This window comes from Crocodylus siamensis, chromosome 5 (assembly GCF_052110815.1).
Source record: "Crocodylus siamensis isolate JL-2025a chromosome 5, ASM5211081v1, whole genome shotgun sequence".
NCBI classification, from domain to species: domain Eukaryota; kingdom Metazoa; phylum Chordata; order Crocodylia; family Crocodylidae; genus Crocodylus; species Crocodylus siamensis.
In genome coordinates, this window is record NC_143399.1 from 3,339,545 (window position 1) to 3,360,698 (window position 21,154).

The following is a 21,154-nucleotide window of genomic DNA, read 5'->3' on the forward strand; positions in this document are numbered from 1 at the left end:
GCGCTCAACCTCCGCAGACCCTGGGTTTGCCCTTTATGGCGGAGCGGCGCTCAACCTCCGCAGACCCTGGGTTTGCCCTTTATGGCGGAGCGGCGCTCAACCTCCGCAGACCCTGGGTTGCCCTTTATGGCGGAGCGGCGCTCAACCTCCGCAGACCCTGGGTTTGCCCTTTATGGCGGAGCGGCGCTCAACCTCCGCAGACCCTGGGTTTGCCCTTTATGGCGGAGCGGCGCTCAACCTCCGCAGACCCTGGGTTGCCCTTTATGGCGGAGCGGCGCTCAACCTCCGCAGACCCTGGGTTTGCCCTTTATGGCGGAGCGGCGCTCAACCTCCGCAGACCCTGGGTTTGCCCTTTATGGCGGAGCGGCGCTCAACCTCCGCAGACCCTGGGTTGCCCTTTATGGCGGAGCGGCGCTCAACCTCCGCAGACACTGGGTTTGCCCTTTATGGCGGAGCGGCGCTCAACCTCCGCAGACCCTGGGTTTGCCCTTTATGGCGGAGCGGCGCTCAACCTCCGCAGACCCTGGGTTTGCCCTTTATGGCGGAGCGGCGCTCAACCTCCGCAGACCCTGGGTTGCCCTTTATGGCGGAGCGGCGCTCAACCTCTGCAGACCCCGGGTCTGTCTCTCCTTAATTCACCGAATGGAGGGACCTTCTCCCAGTGCCCGACCCCCGTGGGTCTCTCGCCGCGGAGGACTGGCAGCCCGGCAGGCGGGCGGGGGGCGGCTGGGCAGGCCGTGCCTCACGCCTGGCGGCGCAGCCGGCTACCGAAGCCTCCGCACGGAAATGGCTGACGGACCAGCGAGGGCTGGGTGCCAAGCATGGGTGCGGGCAGCAACACTCCCACTCCCACGGCCGAGTCCAGCGGGCCCGAGGCCCCGTGGATCCCCTGGCGCTTGCCCGGCCGCTTCCGGGGGCTCGGCAGGCCTCGCGCGCACGGCGCAGCCGGCGATCGTCCCAAGGCCGCTACGGCACGGGGTGGGGAAACTGAGGCACGGGCCAGCGCCTTCCCGCACCTGCACGCCTGCGCCCTTTGCGGCCTTCCTCTGGGCCTGGCGAAAGCCCCCGGCCCAGCCAGGAGACCCCCGGGCCGGGCCGGGCCGGTCTCTGCGGCACGGCGGGCGGGGCGGGGCGGGGCGGGGGCCCGCCGCGGATGTGCGCGCGCGCCGCTCGGGGGAATACGGCGCGGCGGCGGGCGCACACGGAGCCTTACGGCGGGGCGGCGCGGGCGGCGCGGGTTCGAGGCCGGCCCGGGCGCGATGGAGCCGGGCGCGGCGCTGCCGGCCGAGCTGCGCGAGCTGGAGGGCAAGGCGGGCTGCGGGACGCCCGCGGCGCTGGCGCGGTGGCTGCGCGGGGACCCGCCGCTGCCCCCGCCCCCGCCCCCGGGGCCGGCCGGCGCGGGGCTGCCCGGCAAGATCGCGGCGCTGCGGCTCGAGCTGGTGAGCTCCCCCCCCCCCCGCTCTGCGCAGCCCCGCTGGTCTGCACCAGCCCCCCCCCCCCCCGCTCTGCACAGCCCCGCTGGTCTGCACTAGCCCCCCCCCCCGCTCTGCACAGCCCCGCTGGTGTGCACCAGCCCCCCCCCCCCCCGCTCTGCACAGCCCCGCTGGTGTGCACCAGCCCCCCCCCCCCCCCGCTCTGCACAGCCCCGCTGGTGTGCACCAGCCCCCCCCCCCCCGCTCTGCACAGCCCCGCTGGTCTGCACTAGCCCCCCCCCCCCCGCTCTGCACAGCCCCGCTGGTCTGCACTAGCCCCCCCCCGCTCTGCACAGCCCCGCTGGTCTGCACTAGCCCCCCCCCCGCTCTGCACAGCCCCGCTGGTCTGCACCAGCCCCCCCCCCCGCTCTGCACAGCCCCGCTGGTGTGCACCAGCCCCCCCCCCCCGCTCTGCACAGCCCCGCTGGTGTGCACTAGCCCCCCCCCCCCCCGCTCTGCACAGCCCCGCTGGTGTGCACCAGCCCCCCCCCCCCGCTCTGCACAGCCCCGCTGGTCTGCACCAGCCCCCCCCCCCGCTCTGCACAGCCCCGCTGGTGTGCACCAGCCCCCCCCCCCGCTTTGCACAGCCCCGCTGGTGTGCACCAGCCCCCCCCCCCCCGCTCTGCACAGCCCCGGTGTGCACCAGCCCCCCCGCCCCCGCTCTGCACAGCCCCGCTGGTCTGCACTAGCCCCCCCCCCCGCTCTGCACAGCCCCGCTGGTGTGCACCAGCCCCCCCCCCCGCTCTGCACAGCCCCGCTGGTGTGCACCAGCCCCCCCCCCCGCTCTGCACAGCCCCGCTGGTCTGCACTAGCCCCCCCCCCCCGCTCTGCACAGCCCCGCTGGTCTGCACTAGCCCCCCCCCGCTCTGCACAGCCCCGCTGGTCTGCACTAGCCCCCCCCCGCTCTGCACAGCCCCGCTGGTCTGCACCAGCCCCCCCCCCCGCTCTGCACAGCCCCGCTGGTGTGCACCAGCCCCCCCCCCCGCTCTGCACAGCCCCGCTGGTGTGCACTAGCCCCCCCCCCCCCCCCGCTCTGCACAGCCCCGCTGGTGTGCACCAGCCCCCCCCCCCCCGCTCTGCACAGCCCCGCTGGTCTGCACCAGCCCCCCCCCCCGCTCTGCACAGCCCCGCTGGTGTGCACCAGCCCCCCCCCCCCGCTTTGCACAGCCCCGCTGGTGTGCACCAGCCCCCCCCCCCCGCTCTGCACAGCCCCGGTGTGCACCAGCCCCCCCGCCCCCGCTCTGCACAGCCCCGCTGGTCTGCACTAGCCCCCCCCCCCGCTCTGCACAGCCCCGCTGGTCTGCACTAGCCCCCACCTGCAGCCATGCCCCCCCCACCCGGATGCGCCGCAGCTCTGCACTGCCTCACCGGCTTGCAATAGCCCCCCCCCCCCCGCAATAGTAGCCCCCAGCAGCAAGTCTCGCTCCTCCTGCTCTTCAGTGCCCCCCTGCAGCAATGACGCCCCCCCACCCCGGCAGCACCCCCAGCTCTGCACCAGCCCCCCGCAGTCGCCCCCTCCCCAGCTCTGCAGTAGCCCCCCTGAGCGGTGACCCCCGTGCAGCCACCCCTCCCCTCCTGGCTCTGCAATGGCCTCCCTGAGTAGCACCCCCCCCACAAGGATTTGCAGTGCCCCCCGGGCAGCCGCCCCCAGCTCTGCTGTAGCTTCCCCCAGGCAGCAATAGCTGTCACTGGTCTGAGTCCTCTCCCCACCGTGTGGCCCCCCCACCTGCAATAACCCCCCGGACAGCAGTACCTCCGCCCCAATTCTGCCATCCTGCCCCTAGGCAGCAGCCCCCCAAGCTCTGCAACAGCCCCCCTGGGACAGAGGCCCCCAGTATTGCAACAGCCCCCCTGCAAGGTAGAGACTCCAGCTTGGCCATAGCTGCTCCTGGGTTGTGCCCCCCCCCCCCCCCGCCAAAATAACCCCCGCTAGCTCGGCCATGGGTGTCCCCCAGGCATCACCCCCTCTGTTCTGCCCCCTCCTGCGCCCGGCCACGGCCCCGGGCCCCCCACGCCGTGCTGGGGCACCCGGGGGGGCTTCGTGGGCTCAGGCTGGAGCTATTCGGTGTCAGGGCAGCTGTGGGGGCCAGCGTGTGACCTTCACCCCTGCTGACAGCAGCTGTCCCCTATCCCCCCCGAGCTAACCTGGGCCTCAGTTTGCCTGGCTGTAGCCAACCCATTTTATACCGCTTGTAGCGCACCGATTGGATGGGAGCTCAAGGAAGCAGAGACGCCAGGAGCGGGGGGACGGGGCGCAGAGCTGCTTTCTGCTCCATCTCTTGCAGCCTCTGCCTTGCCCCAGCCTGGGGGCTTGTCGGGGCAGGGGGGCAGGAGCTGCCCGTTGCTGCAGCTTGCGGGGGCCCGGGAGAAAGCCGGGGCTGGGGGAGATGGGGCTGCAAGGCCGGCCCCCCCCACCGCCCCCTGAGTTCGGGGGCCCTGAGCCAGGCGGCGCCCGGGCCTGCGCTGACACGGCCTGGGATTATCGGCGGGGGGGGGCCGGCTCCAGCGTCGCCCTGGCCTGCCCCGTGCCTCGACCCCACGCGCCCTGGGCCCGTCCGCGGCTCCACGCCTGCCACGTCGCGACGGCGAGGCCGGGAGCCGAGCCGTGCGGCTGGCTGTGCTGTTCCACCCCAGAAGCAGCTGCGAGCGGCGGGGGTTGGTCCGTAGCTTGCGATGAAAGCAGCTCCTTGCGGGTAATAATCGCAGGGAGGAGTCGAATGAGGAAACCCCGATCCCATATCGCCCCCCTTCCTTGATCTCCTGTCCTATAACAACGGTGCCCTGCTCCTATCGGCGCTCTGCACGCTGTATAAAATGGGTTGGTACCTCCTGCAGGCTACAGCCAGGCAAACCGAGGCCCGGGTTAGCTAAGTGACAGGCTTGAGGTCACGCAGCAAGTGAGTGGCAGCGCTGGGAATGCAGCCCAGGCCCTATTCTGCAACCTCCTTTCGGGTGGCCGGAGGCTGGGTGTAATTAGGGAGGAGGAAGGGTTTGCATTTCTGGGGACCCGATTCGTCCCGGATGCAACACAGAAGCCGGGTTTCCAGCGTCTCGTGCGCAGGCCTGCTCTCTCCGCGTGCTGGATGGGCCCTCCCGGGCTGGCCTTTGCAGCCGGCGCTGGCTCCGGGGTCCGCGGCCCGATGCTATAAAGAGCCAGCCTGGGGGGCAGGCAGGGGTGGGGGTGGGGGTGGCCTCCAGATCCCTGGCAGGAGCAGGCACAAATGTAATTAAGGGAGCTCCCTGCATCGGTTTCTGTAGCCGCCGATCTGGCACCAGCCTCTTCCTTCCCTTCCCTGCTGGTTTCGCTGCCTGGCCTTCCGGCGGGCCGGCCCCCGCAGCCCCCGTCCCTGACGCCCGGCTGACGCAGGCCGTGCACGGAGACCAGATGCAGCAGAGCCAGCTCCGCTCGCCTCCGGCGGGGGCTCTTTTTTAAAGGGGCGCCGGCAAGGAAATCGCTTGCAAATCGTGCTGCTCGCGGCGCTGTGGCTCAGGGGAGCGGGGAGGGCCCAGGGAGCCGCGGGTTTTGCCAGCCGGCCGCTTTCCCGGTGGGTTTTTAGGCTGAGGTCTAAACGCGGCGGCTGCTTCGGAGGCTAGGAGTGCGGCGGGGGTGCTCGCGGCACCCCGGGGCGGTGTTGTGAACCCTGCTCCCTACCTGGGGAAACTGAGGCACGGGGCAGCTAAGTGACGTGCCCGAGGTTGCCCAGGTGGCACGACTGGAGCTGCGCCGGGCATCTTGAACTCCTGAGGCTGGCCCCGGGCTCGGCTAAACGCGACGCGGGACGCGGCCCGCTGAGGATCTCGCCCCCGCGCCCCGCGGGGAGGCCGCCTCGCTCGCCACGGCCCGGCATCCTTCGGCCCTGGGGTCACCTTGGCCAGGGGCCCGGGGCACAGGCGGGCGGACGTGACGGCAGGCTTTGCACGCAACGAGTACCGAATCGGGTTCGGTAGAGACTAGCGGGGCCGGAAGGGAACCGCAGCAGTGCCGCCGCGAGGCAGCATCGGCCGCACGCCGGGTGTCTGCCCCCCGCCCTCCGTGTTTAGCGTTGCCGGTCTCCCGGTGCGAGCGTGAGGGCTCGCGACGCAAAACGAGTCGGTGGGAGGTTCACGGTTAACACGCGGCCGCTCGTTTTCGTCCAGCGCGTCACTAAAGCGTCGCTGGCACCGGCTGTGCGGGAAGCGGGCGGTTCGGCCAGGGATGGGACTCGTGCTCGGAGGAAAGGGGCACCGGTCGGTACTGAGCACGGGAGCGAGGGGCACGGCCTCTGCAGCGGTCAGACCTTCAGGGCCGTGCTTTTGCCCGGGAGGAGCAGACGTCTGGGCCCCGACGGGGCTGGGGAAACACCTGCCTTTGCTCCCAGTCCCGCGCTTGCAGCGCATCCTTCTCCGTCCGCTCCTCCCCGCTTCCCCCGGCTGAGCTGGGGCTGTCCTGCTCTGGCCCGCTCCGGCCCTAGCTAGGCTTGGGGGTGGGAAAAGCATCCCGTGGCACCCCTCAAATCCTGGTCTGTCCGAAATCCCCACGAGGAGCTCGGGGGTGGGCTGCTGGCCCACCCCGGCAGGGTGGGTTTGCTGCAAGCAGAACAGCTGTGCGGGCTCCGGGCCGGCCGCGGGCATCGGTGCTTCGCCGGCCCCGCTCAGCGCCGTAGTCGGGGCGGGCAGGCAGGCAGAGGGGAGGAGAGCGGCCAAGGGGGTTTCCCGCGTGCCCTGCAGCGTGGGTCAGGACCCCAGGAGTGGTTGGGGGCGTTGCAGCGGCTGCGAGGTCCTGAGACGCCCCCGGGACCGGGCACGGGCGCGGAGGAGAGGGGCTGCGCTCACGTCCCTCTCGGCCCGGGCTGGGGGTCAGCCAAGGGGCTGCTCATCTCGTCTGGACGCGAAGCGGGTCTGGGACGCGGAGGGGGGCTGCGTAGCCCGGGCGCGGGCGCGGCAGATGGAGCGTCCCAGGCCCGGCGTGTATCCCCGGCGGGGCACGGGCTGCAGGGGTGCGCCGAGCGCACGCGGGGCGCCTCCGCGGAGGGGTGCCACGGGCAACGAGGACAAAGAGGGTCGGGGGACGGGCTCTCCTGACCGTGGCGCTGCCCGTCTCCCCTCCAGGCCTATCTGCGCGCCATCGACGTGAAGATCCTGCAGCAGCTGGCGGCCGTGAACGAGGGCATCGAGGCGGTGAAGTGGCTGCTGGAGGAGAAGGGGGCCCTGGCGAGCCGCTGCAGCAGCCTGACCAGCAGCCAGTACAGCCTGGGGGGCAGCCAGGAGACCTCGCGCCGCGGCAGCTGGGCCAGCCTGCAGGACCCCCACGACCGGCTGGACAGCGTCTCCATCGGCAGCTACCTGGACACGCTGGCCGACGAGCTGGACGAGTACTCCCAGCACGCCGCGGACCCCCGCCCGGGCGCCCCCCTGGCCCGCTTCGAACCGGACTGGGCCGTCGTCGCCCCCGAGCGGGGCCCGGCGCAGCCCAGCTCGGCGGGGGCTGCGAGCCCCCCGGGCCGCGGCAGAGCGGCGGGTAACGGCTCGCGGGGGGAGCAGGCGGCGCCGCCGGGGGGGGCGGCGGTGGCGGGGGGCGCCGGCAGCCGCAGGGGCAAGGCCGAGGCGGAGAACTGCAAGCCCGGCGGCAAGGTGCGCCTGGAGTACGACGCCCACTGGCGCTGGGTGCAGTCCCAGGACGACGTCACCTTCTTGTAGTGCCGGCCGGCTCTGGCCTCGGGGGCAAGTCCCGGGCCCGGGGGAGGCGGGGGCGAGGGCGGCGGGGACCGCAGCGCGGCCACGTCCGCGCTTCTGGGAGCCGAGGCGTGCGGGCCGGGATTTCGTGGCTCTGTGCAGCCCCACTGCTGGTTCTTCCCCCAACGTGGACGGTAGCTTTGTGGTGCCTCAGTTTCCCCGTCTCCCAAGCGAGAGGGAGCCCGTCCACCCGCTCCTGCGGTGATTTAAGTGCCAATCGCGTGTTTGGTCCGGGGCGGACGCAGCGCTTTGAATCCCCCCCGCGCTCCCTCCGCACAGCCCTTGCACGGGCATGGTTATGATGTCATGGGCCCAGCAGCGTGACCTCATAAGTCCGAGGAAGGGAGTTAGCTGTGCTAGTCTGAAGTCGGGCCTCTCTCCTGCCCCCCCAGCCCTGCCCCTCCTTGCACTTTAAGCCCGTGCTGGCTCTCGCGGCCTGGGCTGCCGCACCCCGCTCGGCAGCGACGACTCCGGAAAGGGTCTCCGGACGCCGGGTCCTTCCTCGGGCACCCCCGGGGCCAGGCACGCTCCGCCGTCGCCGCTCGGCTGCCTGCTGCTGGCGCGTTGCCTGCGGCCAGGCGCACGCCGGACCAGGGGCCTGCGAAAGGCCGACGGACCCCCCCTGCAGCTGGGCGAGCCCAGGCCCTTGGGGGAAGAGCAGCGAATCCTCCCTGAGCCGCGGCCCCTCGCAAGCAGCACGGCTCGTTTCTCCCGCACCCAGCCCCGCGCCTGGGCGCTGCTGCCCGCGGGCGAGGCCGCACGCGGCTGCTGCGTCGCTGTTACGGATGTCGCGGCGCCTTCCCGGGGTGTGCTGGCAGCGAGCTGCTGTCCGCGGGACCCTCTTGGGGAATAAACCCTTGTGTTCCTCACGGCGGTGTGGCGATAGTGGCCTTGTTCGGCATCGCCCTCCTTGCAAGCGTGCAAGGAGATTCGGGGCGAGGGGTAGGAGTCTGCAGCCTGGCGGGGGCTTCAGCGGTCTTGGAGCCCCCTGTAGTCAGAGGTGGTGCTGGTGCTGGTCGGCGTCCCGAGGCCGGGGTGCGGGGGCCTGCAGTTTAGAGGCCGCAGCTGCAAAAGCCAGATTGCCCCGGGCTGGAGCGTTTCTCCAGGATGCAAACCTGGGTCCAGCCTCATGCAGCTGGGAATGGCTCTCGTGACCTCGCGGGGAGGGAAGCAGGGGTCCCTCGAGGCCTGCGTCCGGCGGCTGAGATGGGAAGGGAGCCCCACGCTTCCTCCGTCCCTTCGCTGCTTCCAGCTGCAGCGAGGCATGGGAATAGGGAGAGACGAGCTGACCGCGGCGTATCGCAGGAAGCAGCTGGCCTTTCTCCAGCATACCTGGCATGGCTGGAATAGCTTCAGAGGCAAAGGGAGGGGGACCCGCTGGGAACAAGGAAGGGGGCGAGGGGGGAAATGCAGGCAGTGACTAACAGCAGCGAGGGGGAGAGGCAGCTGGACCACAGTGGGGGGAGGTCTGTCTGGATGCACCCCCACCCCCAGCACGGTCCTCACCAGGCGCAGCCGGAGAGGGGAGTTTGCCCTCGGCCTTGCCAGCAGAGGACAGAGGTTGGGGGGTGAGATAAACCAGGCCCTCTCCCTGCACCCAGCGAAGGCAAGATGCCCTAAATACGTTAGGAAAACGCCTCTGGAGCAGTGGCCAAGGCGGAGGGGGGCACAAGGCACCATTGTCCGGGGGGCGGTGCGTGTGCATGCGTGCGTGTGCATGCGTGCACCCTCAGCCGCTGCACAGAAGCGCCCTTGTCTCTGGCTAATTGGATGAGCGGGGATTGAATGGACGTCGCGGAGGCTGGAATGTCAATCCCCGGCGCCCCCGGCCCCGCAGGCGGCTGGTCCTTGGCAGAGGCCGAGGTCCCGTGCCCTGCATTCAACGCACCCCCTCCCCGGTGCCCAGTCAGCTGCCTCGAGAGCCAGCCGGCGCCGGAAGAACAGGCCGATTGTTCCTTACTCAAGCCTCCTCTGCCACCCCCTCCCTGTCCCGTGCAGCCAGGGCACCTCCGCTGCAGTCTGCGGCCAGCCCCGGCGGCCCAGCCCTGCCAGCTGCGGGGGCCCGTGGCGCAAGCCCTGCAGCGCTGAGCCTGGACAGGGATGCTCGCCAGTTCCTGTGACTCATCGGAGCTGGCTTCAAGCCTCCCAGGGTGCGAAGGAGGCCTGCCCGCATCGGGGCAGCTCGCAGCATGGTGCCCACAGGAGTCAGCAGCGGTGAGAGCCGGGCACCAGGGCAGCACAGAAACCCGCGATAAAGGTGTTGCCCCTTTTCAAGCACTGACTTCGTAGCCGGTTGGCTCTTTTTGTAGCTGGACGGCCATTTTTATGGCACGATAATTACTTTGCGCACGTGGGTGGTCGAAATGTATTGCACGACTGACCAGTGAATTGCACAATATATGTAACATGTGCCAGGCGGCGCAGAGCCTCCCCGTTTCCCCTTCTCCTCCTTGCACAGCACCCCGTGCTGATGGGATGAGCGCCAAGGCCTCTCCTTATCTGTCTTCCCCAGGCAAAGGCAATCCAAGGACTCAAACAGCGAAGCACAGTCAACACGCCCTATAGCCCAGGCCTCTGCTTGATCCAGAGACTTGCTAGCACCACGTCGCGCCCATCTTAGCTCTGTCAGGGGACGCCGTGGCCAAGGTTTGCATGTTGTCTGCCCCCGGGGCTGGGGTCTTGGTGCCAGAGGAGGGTCAGCTCCAGCTCTGCGGGGAGCGCAGCGCCCCTGCTCAGCACAGCCGATGTTGCAGGATTGGGGGCTTTATTAGCCGTGGCTGAAGATGCCCCACTGCCATTCATGCCCACATCCTGGCCCCCTCTTTGGGGTGCCGTGGCTCACAGCCCATCCAGCTGCCCTTGGGATGGGAAGGGGTGTTCACAAGCAACGATTCCCCCCAAATCCCCCCTGCCGCTCTCAGGGAGGGGACATCCACCTCATCCCTTTGGCGGGCACCGGTTCTCAGCTCCCCTTCCTCTGCCGTAGGGCATCCTCGTAATGGGGGAGATCACGTTCGGGCTCCGGTCCCGGTTCTGTCTCCACCGTGGGTTGCATCTGACCCCTCGACCTTGGGACCCCGAGGCCGGTGCTTCCAAGGCAGGGGCGTTCCTCAGATCCGGCGCAAGCATCTTCCTCGGGAAGTCAGTCGGTCCTTCCTGCTGCACGGCCTGCCACCGATCCCGAGGGGACAGGCAGCTCCAGGCACCCCTCTGCTCACATCGCCGGTGGGCATTTGGGGCTCGTTCTCCCACTCAGATGCTTCAAGACCCTTCAGGAGCCCCCCACAATCACCCCATGCGGATTAAGGACTGACCCCAAGCGAGACAGGAGGTGCCCTGGGTCCGTCTCTCTGCAGGCCCAGCCTGGAGGGAAATCCCCTTGAATGGATGGGCTGATGTTTGACAGCTGGGTCCCCCCCTCTAGCCCAGGCCTGATGCCCTGAGCCTTCCCCGGCTCGGCCTCCCACGCTCATCTTCACACAGGCTCACGCCGCCCCCGCCCTCCTGACAGTCCTGGGAGCTCGGAGATAGTTTTACAGCCCGGTCCCGGATTCCCCCTCCATGAGCTCACCAGCACTCATTGCATCTCATCAAGGACCTGTCACCCCTCCCCATCCCTGTCGGCTTATGGAAAGCCTTTTATAGCAGGGCGCCGTCCGCAAGACCCCCGTGCAGGCCGCTGGCAATGGCGCAAGATGACTTCACAGTGCACAGCTGCGAGATTTTCGGGACGGGACTTCTTAATCAAGGCCAGCCGCTCCCTCTTGACGGGGTTTGGGTGCAGTCATCCGCGCTGCCCGCCTTGTGTTGGCTCTCTCAGCTGGGCTACGAGTTAGGGACCCCCAGACCTCAGAGCATCCTCGATAGCAACTCCTACCCCCTGTGGGCTGGCAGGGAGAAAGCCTTGCCATGAGACCTGGGTGCAAGGGCTTTGGGGGTTTTTTTTTTGCCGATGACTAGGAAATCCACTGCAAAAATAGAGGGTTTTTTTTTACAGCGGGCTTGGGGCTGGGATTTGAAACAAATCACAAATGGGACAGGTTGGGCCAACTATATGCAGGGACACTTCAGACAGCCTTTCGAAGAGCATTGGTCTTTTTTGAAAGCCTTCCAACATTTCTTTGTGGGTTTTTTGGTTAAAAATGGAAATTCTCTCCAAAAAAAAAAAAAAGATCAACTGAAGCACCAAATAGGGAGGAAAACAAAGAAACCTGTTTGTTTTGGCGTGGTGGGTTGATCCCAAAATGAAACGCTTCATTTGTTCCTTCCCATTTGGCTGAAAATGTCCTTTTGCAGCTGGATCCGAATCAAGTCTTTGCCCAGGTTCAGGGTTTGGCCGCTGAAGTGACAAAATGATTATTGGGGTTGGCTTGTGGGCAGCACATAATCCCTCATCGCTTCCAGAGCAGGGATCGTGTGGTGCGAGCCCCGGAGCGGGGCGAGCTCATGTCCCACCGTCCAGCTGGGGGGTGAAGTTAGAAGACCTCTGGGCAGTAGAGGAGATCCTTCTTCTTGCCTTCAAGTGCCAGCAAAGTCCGATTAGACCGATTGATGGGCCCAAACAAAACCCAAGACCTGTGTCTCCTCCCCAAAAGGGGCTGGATTGCAAACTCTCGCTGTCGTCAGCTCAGCATCCGGGGGTGTATCTGGGAGATGCCGTGGTCAAACCCCCTTTGATCCCTGCTCCACACAAAGTTTAAAACCAACTTCTTGGGAGCAGCAGCAGCGTTTCTATTCAGGCAGCAGTGAGGGAGTCACTCGACTTCGTGGCTCATTATAATCCCGATTCCTTCTAAACACTTCCTGTTAATGACTCTTTTTTCCTTTGTTAATGGTCATGGTGTTCCACTAATCAAGCTAACCTTTCTTCTGCAATTCTGCTGCCTGTTGGCTGCTCCTGGTCCTGTAGCTCCTGTTTCACAGCCCTGCAGGCTGTTTTTGACGCTAGCTAAAAATATTCATTCAGGTGCAGAAATGTTACTCAGGTGACCATTAATTAACTCTGTGTGGAAATAGCTTTCAGTGAAGCATTGGCTGTATTGTCAAGGTATTCAAGAAGGCTGGATTTTATGACACTGAAAGAGAGGTGCCTTTAATTAGCTACAGGGCTACAGAAACAACCTATTTTGATTATATTCCCCTCCTTTATTGTGTTTTTTATACATGCAGATTAATCACAGAATCACAGACAATGAGGGTGTGAAGGGAGCTCAGGAGTCGCATCTAGTCCAACCCCCTGCTCCAAGCAGGACCAGCCCCAACTTCATCATCCCAGACATAGCTTTGTCCAGCTGGGTCTTAAACACCTTCAAGGATGGAGATGCCACCACCTCTCTGGGTAACCTGTTCAGTGTTTTGTTACCCTGCTAGGTACAAAATTCATCCTAATATCCAACCTCAACTTCTCTTGCTGCAGCTTGAGCCCATTGCTCCTTCTGTCAGCTGCCCCCACTGAGACCAGCCCAGCTCCATCCTCTTTGCAGCCCCCCGGCAGGGAGGTGAAGGCTCCTGTTCAATCCCCCTCAGTTGTCTCTTCTGCAGGCTAAATCAGCCCAGGTCCCTCAGCCTCTCCTCACCAGTCCTGTCCCCCAGCCCCACAACCATTATCATTGCCCTCCGCTGGACCCTCTCCATCGTGTCCACATCCTTTGTGTAGTGGGGGGCCCACAGCTGGACACAGGACTCCAGATGTGGCCTCCCCAGTGCTGAACAGAGGGGAAGAATCACTGCCCTCGATCTACCGGCAACTCTCCTCGCAATGCAGCCCAGGATGCCGGTCGCCTTGTTGGCAGCAAGGGCGTGCTGCCGGCTCCTATTCCAACCATGCACATTGCAATAAAGATGTACTTGTTTCTGCTCTCATTGTCCAATGGAACAATGTAGGCCCTAGACCCCCAGCATGTGAGTAAAGCTTCTTGTTTCTTCTTAACCAGAGAAAACTATTTGTTGTGTTAGATGTGAGGAAGCAGCGCAGCATCTGCACACCCCCCTTTCCAAAATCCTAGATCCGCCCATGTGAGCATTTACCCTGCAAGCGCTCTGAGAATCACTAGCCAGGCCCACGGGTGCTGTATGAAGCTTTTCACCTTTGCCTTCCCAGTTTCAAGCCTCTCCACGTGCCTTTTCTCAAGCCGATGGGTCCAGAAATGCCCTTTTTAGAAAAAAAATAAACTGAGATTCTCTGAGAGTGCCAGGACCCCAGGGGCTGGAGATGTAGGAACAACGCCCAAAACGCTGTGAAATTTGCTCTAAAAAAAGAGTTGTAAAAGCTGCGGAAGCCAGGCTGGCAGGGCCTGCACGTGGACCCCCTGCTCATGGCAGGCTCACACATGCCGAGATCACCCTCGAACGAGCAGCACCCTCGCAGCTGAACCATCCCTTTTGGGTGACCGCATCCTTCAGCCCCTGTTTTGAGCAAGGGCTGCGGGACAGGTGCTGTTGCGATGCCCCTGACTCTGACTGGAGAATGGACTGGCCCGGGGACACACAGGGGCAAAGCTGGATCCTGTGCCTCATCCCCTGATGGTCAAAGCTCCCGTGGAGTCCAGGGACGGGATCCACGCTCCTCCACATGCAGGGAGGTGGCTCCTGGCTGTGCTGAAGCAAGGGACGTTACCTCCGTTGGACAGTATTGCAAGCTGGGCACCTCTGGAAATTAGCCCTTGCAGCTGCTGCCCCTTCAGCCTGATGGCTTTCCTCCCACCCAGTCCCATCTGGTCTCAACAGCTTCGTTATCCCCTCGAATGAGCTCCCCACCTCGCCCTGCAGAGAAAGGGCCATCGCTGTGGCATTGTGCTTGCAGCCGTGGCCATCCAGCCCCTAGGTCACTTCTAGTCCAAGACGTGTCCTGCAGAGGTGACATCTAGTCCGACCCCTGGCCTGGGGCGGGATCAGCGCAGTCCAAACCATCCCAGACAAACCACAGAACGACAGTGAACCCTAACATGACACAAGACGGCACACCCGTACCTGCCACAGGTAACGTAGGGGGACCACGGCAGGGACCAAGACTCCTCCCTGTGACACTAAGCTGTTCACCGCCAGGCTCTGGGGGCAAATCTAACAGGGTCTGGGGGCTCCTGGGGGCTGCATAGATGCAGTTGGAGGAAGCTGGTAAACATGGGGGACAATGCCGGAGTTCAAGCTGCGCGTGAGATGCTGTGCTTCTGTACAGCCGAGCCCACTGGGACCGAGCCTCCGAGGGCTGGGACCAGCTCCCGCTTCTCGCCCTGCTCCCAGAGCTCATGCCATGCACGCGTGGCTGCATCGACTGCCTCACTTCCCCGTGAGGCCCTGCTGGCTGCAGGCCAGGCCTGTGCCTTGGCCGGTAATTGCTGGGCCCTGGCTTTGTTCTGAACCTGTCCACACACCTCTAGGAAATGATCAGCCAGCCTAGTTGTTAGGATGGTGGAGGGGGTCTGTTCTCCGCTCTGCCCCCACAAAGCGGGATCTAGGGCAGAACCGGTGGGATATCACTGCTGCATAGCCCCTTCCCCAGCATGGAGCATATTGAAGGGGCCAATTCTGGGATGATCAGCAGAGGGTTTTGCAGGGGACGTCAGGCCGTGTAGCCCCCAGAAGGTTGCATAGCCCCATAATGGACAAACCCCCACCAGCCCTTCTGCAACCTGCTATTCATGCTGGGAACATGGTTATAACAGCCGTTAGCCTTTACTATACCGTGTGAGCCCTTATTCACACTGCCCCTACCCTCCTCTTCATTTAGCTTCAATGTTTTCTCCCAGATTGCCCCTGCAGCTGGAGGGTGACAGAGCTCCAGGTCCTGTCCGATTAGGGTCATGGGGTGGAGGAGACATGAGTTTTGATCCCTGCCGTGGCCCCCCTGCTTTCCCTGTGGCAGGTTCGGGTGTGATGTCCGGTGTTGCATCAGGGTTGATGATCATTTTATGAAGAGTTTAGATGATGGGTTTGTCTGGGCTGGTTTGCACAGGGCTGATCCTGCCTCAGGCAGGGGGTTGGATTAGATGTGACCTCTGCAACATCCCCCTTTCTCTTGGCATCTCTATGATCTAGGACCCTTGATGTGGGGCTGTAGATCCAGTCCAGCCCTGGTGCAGCTGGGGACTGTCGGGCATGCCCTCTCTGAACTGCCCCAGCTTTGTCCCCCAACGAGCGGGGTGCCCTGTCCTCACTTCCCCACGCGGAGGCAGCTCTGAGGGCTGGAGGCCATTTCTGCCCCAATGTATTTTGCCCATGTCCTGTTCCTTGAACACCCATTTCCCTCGCTGGTGCATGATTGAAGGCAGTCCCTCCCACCCCCCCACCTCCCTTTCCTCCCCTGTCAGTCAGGGACGATCCTATGTACATCATACAACAAACTGGGAAAAGAGCTGTTTGAGGGAAAGGCATGGAGGCCACTTAGCTGTGAAGGGGGAGGGAGAGGCAGTTTCTGCCCCTTAGGCTTTACAATCGGCAGAGGCAGCAGCAAAAGGATGGAGGGACATGACCAAGGTCACAGAGCACTTCAGTGGCAGAGCGGAGAACAGGACCCAGGCTTTTTCCTGCTCCCGAGCCCATGTCCCACCTACAACCCACATTGCTTCTGCCTTGAGGGCCTCTTCACCTGAGCTCATGGGGTGCAGGGTGGGTCCCAGAGGCTAGGGAGTGTGTCCAGGGGGTGATGGCTTCCTTTTTAGACCCATGTCCTGCTCACAAAGTGGGCCTGACTTCTCCCCAGCCCCAACGGCCCTGGCCCGTCGTTCCCTGTGCAATTCGGCTGGCCAAAAATAGCCAAGACTGTGGGGTGGGGAGACTGAGGTGACCCTCTCCAGAGCCTGACAGCCCCGCTCACTCCTACGTGCTGCGCCTGTGTTCCTGCTGCCTTGGGACACGCTCCCTTCCTGGGCCCCTTCCCAGCTCCGCTGGCTTATTTTGGCCTCGCAGCAGCTGGTGCACTGGCGCTCCTCCGTCTCCGGTGTGCCAGGCGGGGATGCGGCCGTTTTCCTCTTCCCTGGGCAGATGGGTGGGCAATTGGGCAGCCCCAAAGCCCTGCCTTGCACGGTGGGTGGGGAGGCGGCAGGAGCCAGCCCAATACGGGACATGGCTTCCCTGCACCAGTCCTGCATCCTGCCTAGCTTTTACCCTGTTGTGGCTACAGCAACACTCCCAGCCACAGGCCACAGGGGAGGAGGGTGGATGGGCAGGCAATTGGGTTTGCTGGTTTTGGTACTTGCTTTGCCAAGGCTGGCCAGGCCCTGGGAAACACTGCTCCAGGGCACAAAGCAGCTGGTTGGGCTGGGAGCAGCCAGGCGCAGATTGCTCCGGGCAAGGAGGAATGGAGGTGGGGAGCAACCCAGCTCGAGGGCTTTAAAATCAGATTTTCCTGGGCCACGGGCATGACCTTGGCTTGGAAGAAAAAGGCTCTGAGCAGGAGAAACAGCTGGAAAAAAGTACCCAGAGCTGGTAGCTCAGGACTGCAGATCCATGGAGCCAGGGAAGAGCCACAGCAGAGGCTCGCACCCCTGCCCCAGGCAGCAGGGTGGGTGCAGGGAAAGCAGGTGTTGCTGGCTTCACCCCCCAGCCCCCGGGGATCCCAGCTCCACCCGGCCCTGCTCAGTCATTTTTTAAAACAATTTTTTTATTGCACCGTGCCTCGGCATCAGGAGCAGAGAAGGACCAACCCAGAGCAGCTGGGACCCAAAACCGCTGCGTCCCTCCTCTAAAACAGCCCCAGCCATGAAGAAGCAGAACCAGTTGGATCAGCCTCGAGGGCTCTCCCTTTTCATCACATCTGCCTGCCGCTCAGCCCCAGCCTCTCCTTCCCACCGTGTTTACTTCCAGCACCCGTGTGCAATTATTTGTTAGGCAAAGCAAACGCCCTGGCGGGATGTGACATGGAAAGGGCCCGTCTGGGTTCATTCAGGTGGGGGCGGGGGGAAGGGAGCAAAGCCTGGCACCCATCCAGCCTGCTTCTTAGTTTTGGGAAGGGGCCATGCCCTTGGCTTCAGAAGAGCCGGCCAAGCCTCCGAGTCCTCCCCCTTGGCAGGAAGCAGCCACAGCACGGTGCAATGGGCACCGCACCAGCTAATCCTCTGGAGAGCTCCCAGCATGGCAAGATCCGTGCCTTGGGCATGTGCCCAAACTGGGATTTTGCATGCCATGGTGGTGTGTGTGTGGAACCAGTTCGGAGGTGGTCTGTGTGCCTCTTGCATGATGGTAATGGCTGGTGGTGGAGAAGCAGAGCTCCCGGGTGCTGGGTGGGAGGGCATGAGCCGGTTCCCTTCCCAGGGGAGCCAGCACCAATTAAAAGAGTAGGCTCCAAAGCTATACATGTTTCCTTGGGGGATGCCCTTGCAGTGCCAGGCACTGGTCCTCATCCTCCTTTGCAGTTCGGGCTCCCCCTGCCAAACTTGATCGCCCAGTGCACCAGGCGCATGGGACTTGCCAGCAGCATCCCCACCCCCCAGCACCAAGACAGCACATCCCAGTGCATCATGGGATTTGTAGGCAGCCAGCCTATAGAGGGAAAGGGAGCATGAGATCAAAAAATCATAGCAGTGGGGTCGAAGGGACCTTGTAGATCTTCAAGTCCAACCCCCTGCCAGGGCGGGAGAAAAACTGGACTCAAATGAGTGCAGCCAGGTAGGCATCCAGCCTCCTCTTCAAGCCCCCCAGGGCAGGAGCCAGCACCACTTCGCTTGGAAGTTGGTTCCAGCTCCTAGCCGCCCTGACCATGAAGTAGTTCTTGCGGATGTCTAATCTAAACCTACTCTCCAACAACTTGTGGCCGTTATTCCTTGTTATGCCAGGGGGCGCGAGGGGAAACAGTGTCTTCCCCCAAACCCTTCTGGTCCCCCCTAGTGAGTTTATAGACGGTCACCAGGTCCCCCATCAGCCTTCGCTTGTGAAGACTGAACAGGTTCAGGTCCCGTCGCCTCTCCTTGTAGGGTCTGCCCTGTTGTCCCTGGATCATGCGAGTGGCCTCCCCTGGACCCTCTCCATGCTGTCCACATCCCTCCTGACGTGCGGCGCCCAGAACTGGACGCAGGACTCCAGCTGCGGCCTGACCCGTGCCGCATAGAGGGGGAGGATCACCTCCCTGGCCCTGCTCGAGATGCACCTGTGGATGCACGACAAGATCCAGTTAGCCCTGCCCACCGTGACCTCGCATTGTCGGCCCATGTTCATCTTGCTGTCAATAATGACCCCAAGATCCCTTTCTGCCTCCATGCTCTCGAGAAGGGAGTTTCCCATCTTCTAAGTGTGCTGCTGGTTACTACTGCCCACGTGCAGCACCCTGCACTTGTCTTTTGAAACACGTCCTGTTTATGCTAGCTCACCCCCATAACCTATCCAGGTCTTGCTGCAGTCTTTCCCTCCCTACTAGCACGCTCACCTCACCCCAAATTTTGGTATCATTAGTGAATTTAAACAGGCTGCTTTTCACCCTATCGTCCAAGTGGCTGATGAAGAGATTGAACAGCGCAGGCCCAAGGACCGAGCCCTGGGGGACTCCGCTGCCCACTTCCCCCCAGGTCAAATGTGACCCCTCCACCACCACCCTCTGAGTGCGACCCTTGAGCCAATCTGCAATCCATCTGACTGTAGGCATCAATGCCACAGTTGCCTAGTTTTTTAATGAGGATGGGGTGGGAGACGGTGTCAAAGGCCTTGCTGAAGTCTAGAAAGACTACGTCTGCGGTGACACCTGCATCCATTGCCTTGGAGGTGCTTGAACCACATCTCTCAAGAGCCACTGTGGGAACATATTCAAATATGAGATTTTCCTTTTTTGGGGGGAGTGACCCCGTCCTATGGCAAACCCTTATTTCTTCCCATGTGCCCAGGTTGCGTGCAATGCCCTGCTGCTTTTAGTCTGGAGAAGGGAAGACTGAGGGAGGATTTGCAGCTTTCAGCAGGCAGGTTGCAAAGAGGATGGAGCTGGACTGGTCTCAGTGGGTACAGATGACAGGACAAGGAGCAATGGGCTCAAGCTGCAGCAAGGGAAGTTGAGGTTGGATAATAGGAAAAACTCACTAGGAGGTGGTGAAGCACTAGGACGGGCTGCCCAGGGATGTGGTAGCATCTCCATCCTTGGAGGTACTAGACCAAGCCCTGGCTGGGATGATGCAGTTGGGGCTGGTCCTGCTTGGAGCAGGGGGTTGGACTAAATGAGCTCCTGAGGTCCCTTCAGCCCTCATTGTCTATGATTTCCAGGGGCTTATCAGGAAACGACGGCTGGTTGGTGCTGGCCACGTGGCTGCTGGCCTCCATCTAAGGAAAAGCATCTGGCTTTCCCAGGGATATGAGCGAGTCCTCCCCCTGCTCCTCAGAGCTGTCCACTTTGCCATGGTGCAGCCTAATAGGGGCTGCACTCCCGCCCCAGCCCCTGTTTCTCTCCGTGCTGGCCCTCAGCCTCTGCACAGCCCCCGAGGCACCGGAAACACAGCGGGAGGCTTTGGCACGCTCCGCACTTGCATGGGAACGCTTCTCTCCCTGATGGAGATGAATGGCCCTGTCCATCAGATTCGTGTGCAGCGGATGCAGTCTCATCTGCAGCAATGGGGGCCCCGTGGCAGCAGGGTGGGATTCGTTCCCTGGGCCAGTGGTTTGCAAACATGGCCCTTGGGCCGCAGAGAGCAGCAGCTCGGGTGGAGGCAGCTGGAAATTTGCTGCTCAGCACGCTGTGCATGGTGCAAGCATCTGCCTGGGGACAGTGCAGGATGGGAGGCCTTTGTGTGTTGTCAAAAGGGGGCTAGGAGAAGTAGAAAAGGGCCAGAGAAGGGCAGCAAGGAGGATGGGATGTGTGGAGAGGCTTTTGCATGAAGAAAGACCCAGCAGCTGGGATTTTTCAGGTTGGAGAAGAGATTTCAGATTGCCTCTCTGCTGTGCCCTCAGAGCTCCTGCCAGAAAGTCCCAGAGGCCTGCCCCTACCATCAAACTCTGGGGGCTTTTCCCAGGGAGCCCGAATCCCTGAAGGGGTAACACTGCTCACTGCTGTTGGCACGTATGTGGTGGGAAGAGATATCACACCCGGGGGCCTATAGCTTGTGACAACATGGGAAGGGGAGATGGGACTCGCACCATGCTACAAAAGTTCTTTGCAAGCCTCTGCGAGTTTGCTCTGAGCATGTTGCCGTCTGATTGATCCTCTTGCTCCCATGGGTGGGAAGGACGGGCTACTGCTTCCTTTTTCTAGATGGGAAATGGGGAGGTGAAAGTGGTGTCTGCATGGGGGCCTGGATGGGCATAGGCAGCAATAAGCTGGTTCATAAATGCAAGCTGGTGCAGAGGTCCTAGTCCAGAACAAAGGCCCTTCCTGGGTTGGATTAAATGATTTTTCTTGTGGGGGGTCTCCCCTCCCGAGGGTCTACACGGGGCCCAGAGCTGCCTCATTTCATGATAGCTCTCCTGCTAGTTGCTCTCCTTGCAGTGATGAGCCTGAGGCACCTTGGCCTGGGTTGCACAGGGACTCTGGGCTAGCGCAGGGCCTTGCACTCGGCAAAGGGACGGGAGGAAAAGTGCCGTGGAAATGAAGGGCGAGAGAGGGATGTCCAGGGAAATGAAGCCAGAGGCTCCGCCAGGACACATCAGGTGGGGGGAGGCCCTGATGTTGCCTAACTGGGGGTCTGGGCCTTGCATACCCCCCCTGGCCGTACTTTCCATGCGGAAATAAGATGGGCCTGGCTCGGGACTGCTACCCAAGGGCACTGGAAGACCTCCAGCCCTGCATGCCCCCTGCCCCGGGGTGGGTAGCACCCTGTGGGCTGCTCTGAGCTGAGCCAGGGCAGGGGTGTGCCTATAAAGACCCCGTCCTTGTTTGAATCTCGATGAGCTCTGGGTGAAGACACAAAGGGAGCACGTGTCCCATCATGGGTCACCGGGCTGTTTGGGGTGGGCAGGGAGAAGCTGTGACGTGCAGCGCCGAGCGCAGCAGAGCCCTGATGCCCCTCCCTGGGGCTTGTAGGTCCTACTATAAAGCAGCTCAGGCACAATCGACTCAGGGACCA

General features: G+C 63.3%; 1 protein-coding gene across 2 annotated transcripts; it reads left to right on the forward strand.

The window, feature by feature from the left end:
• The first annotated feature begins 698 nt into the window (after positions 1-698).
• Positions 699-13,061, forward strand: LURAP1 (leucine rich adaptor protein 1). Of its 2 annotated transcripts, XM_090046712.1 has the most exons (3): positions 699-1,439; positions 5,610-5,699; positions 6,561-13,061. In XM_090046712.1, exons 1-3 carry the CDS (start codon positions 822-824, stop codon positions 7,146-7,148), a joined length of 1,296 nt encoding a protein of 431 aa, XP_089902838.1. In that variant the 5' UTR covers positions 699-821; the 3' UTR covers positions 7,149-13,061. The 2 variants fall into 2 exon arrangements, with proteins under 2 accessions (XP_089902838.1, XP_089902837.1); XM_090046711.1 differs by lacking the exon at positions 5,610-5,699 and having other exon boundaries at positions 711-1,439.
• Positions 13,062-21,154: the final 8,093 nt, after the last annotated feature.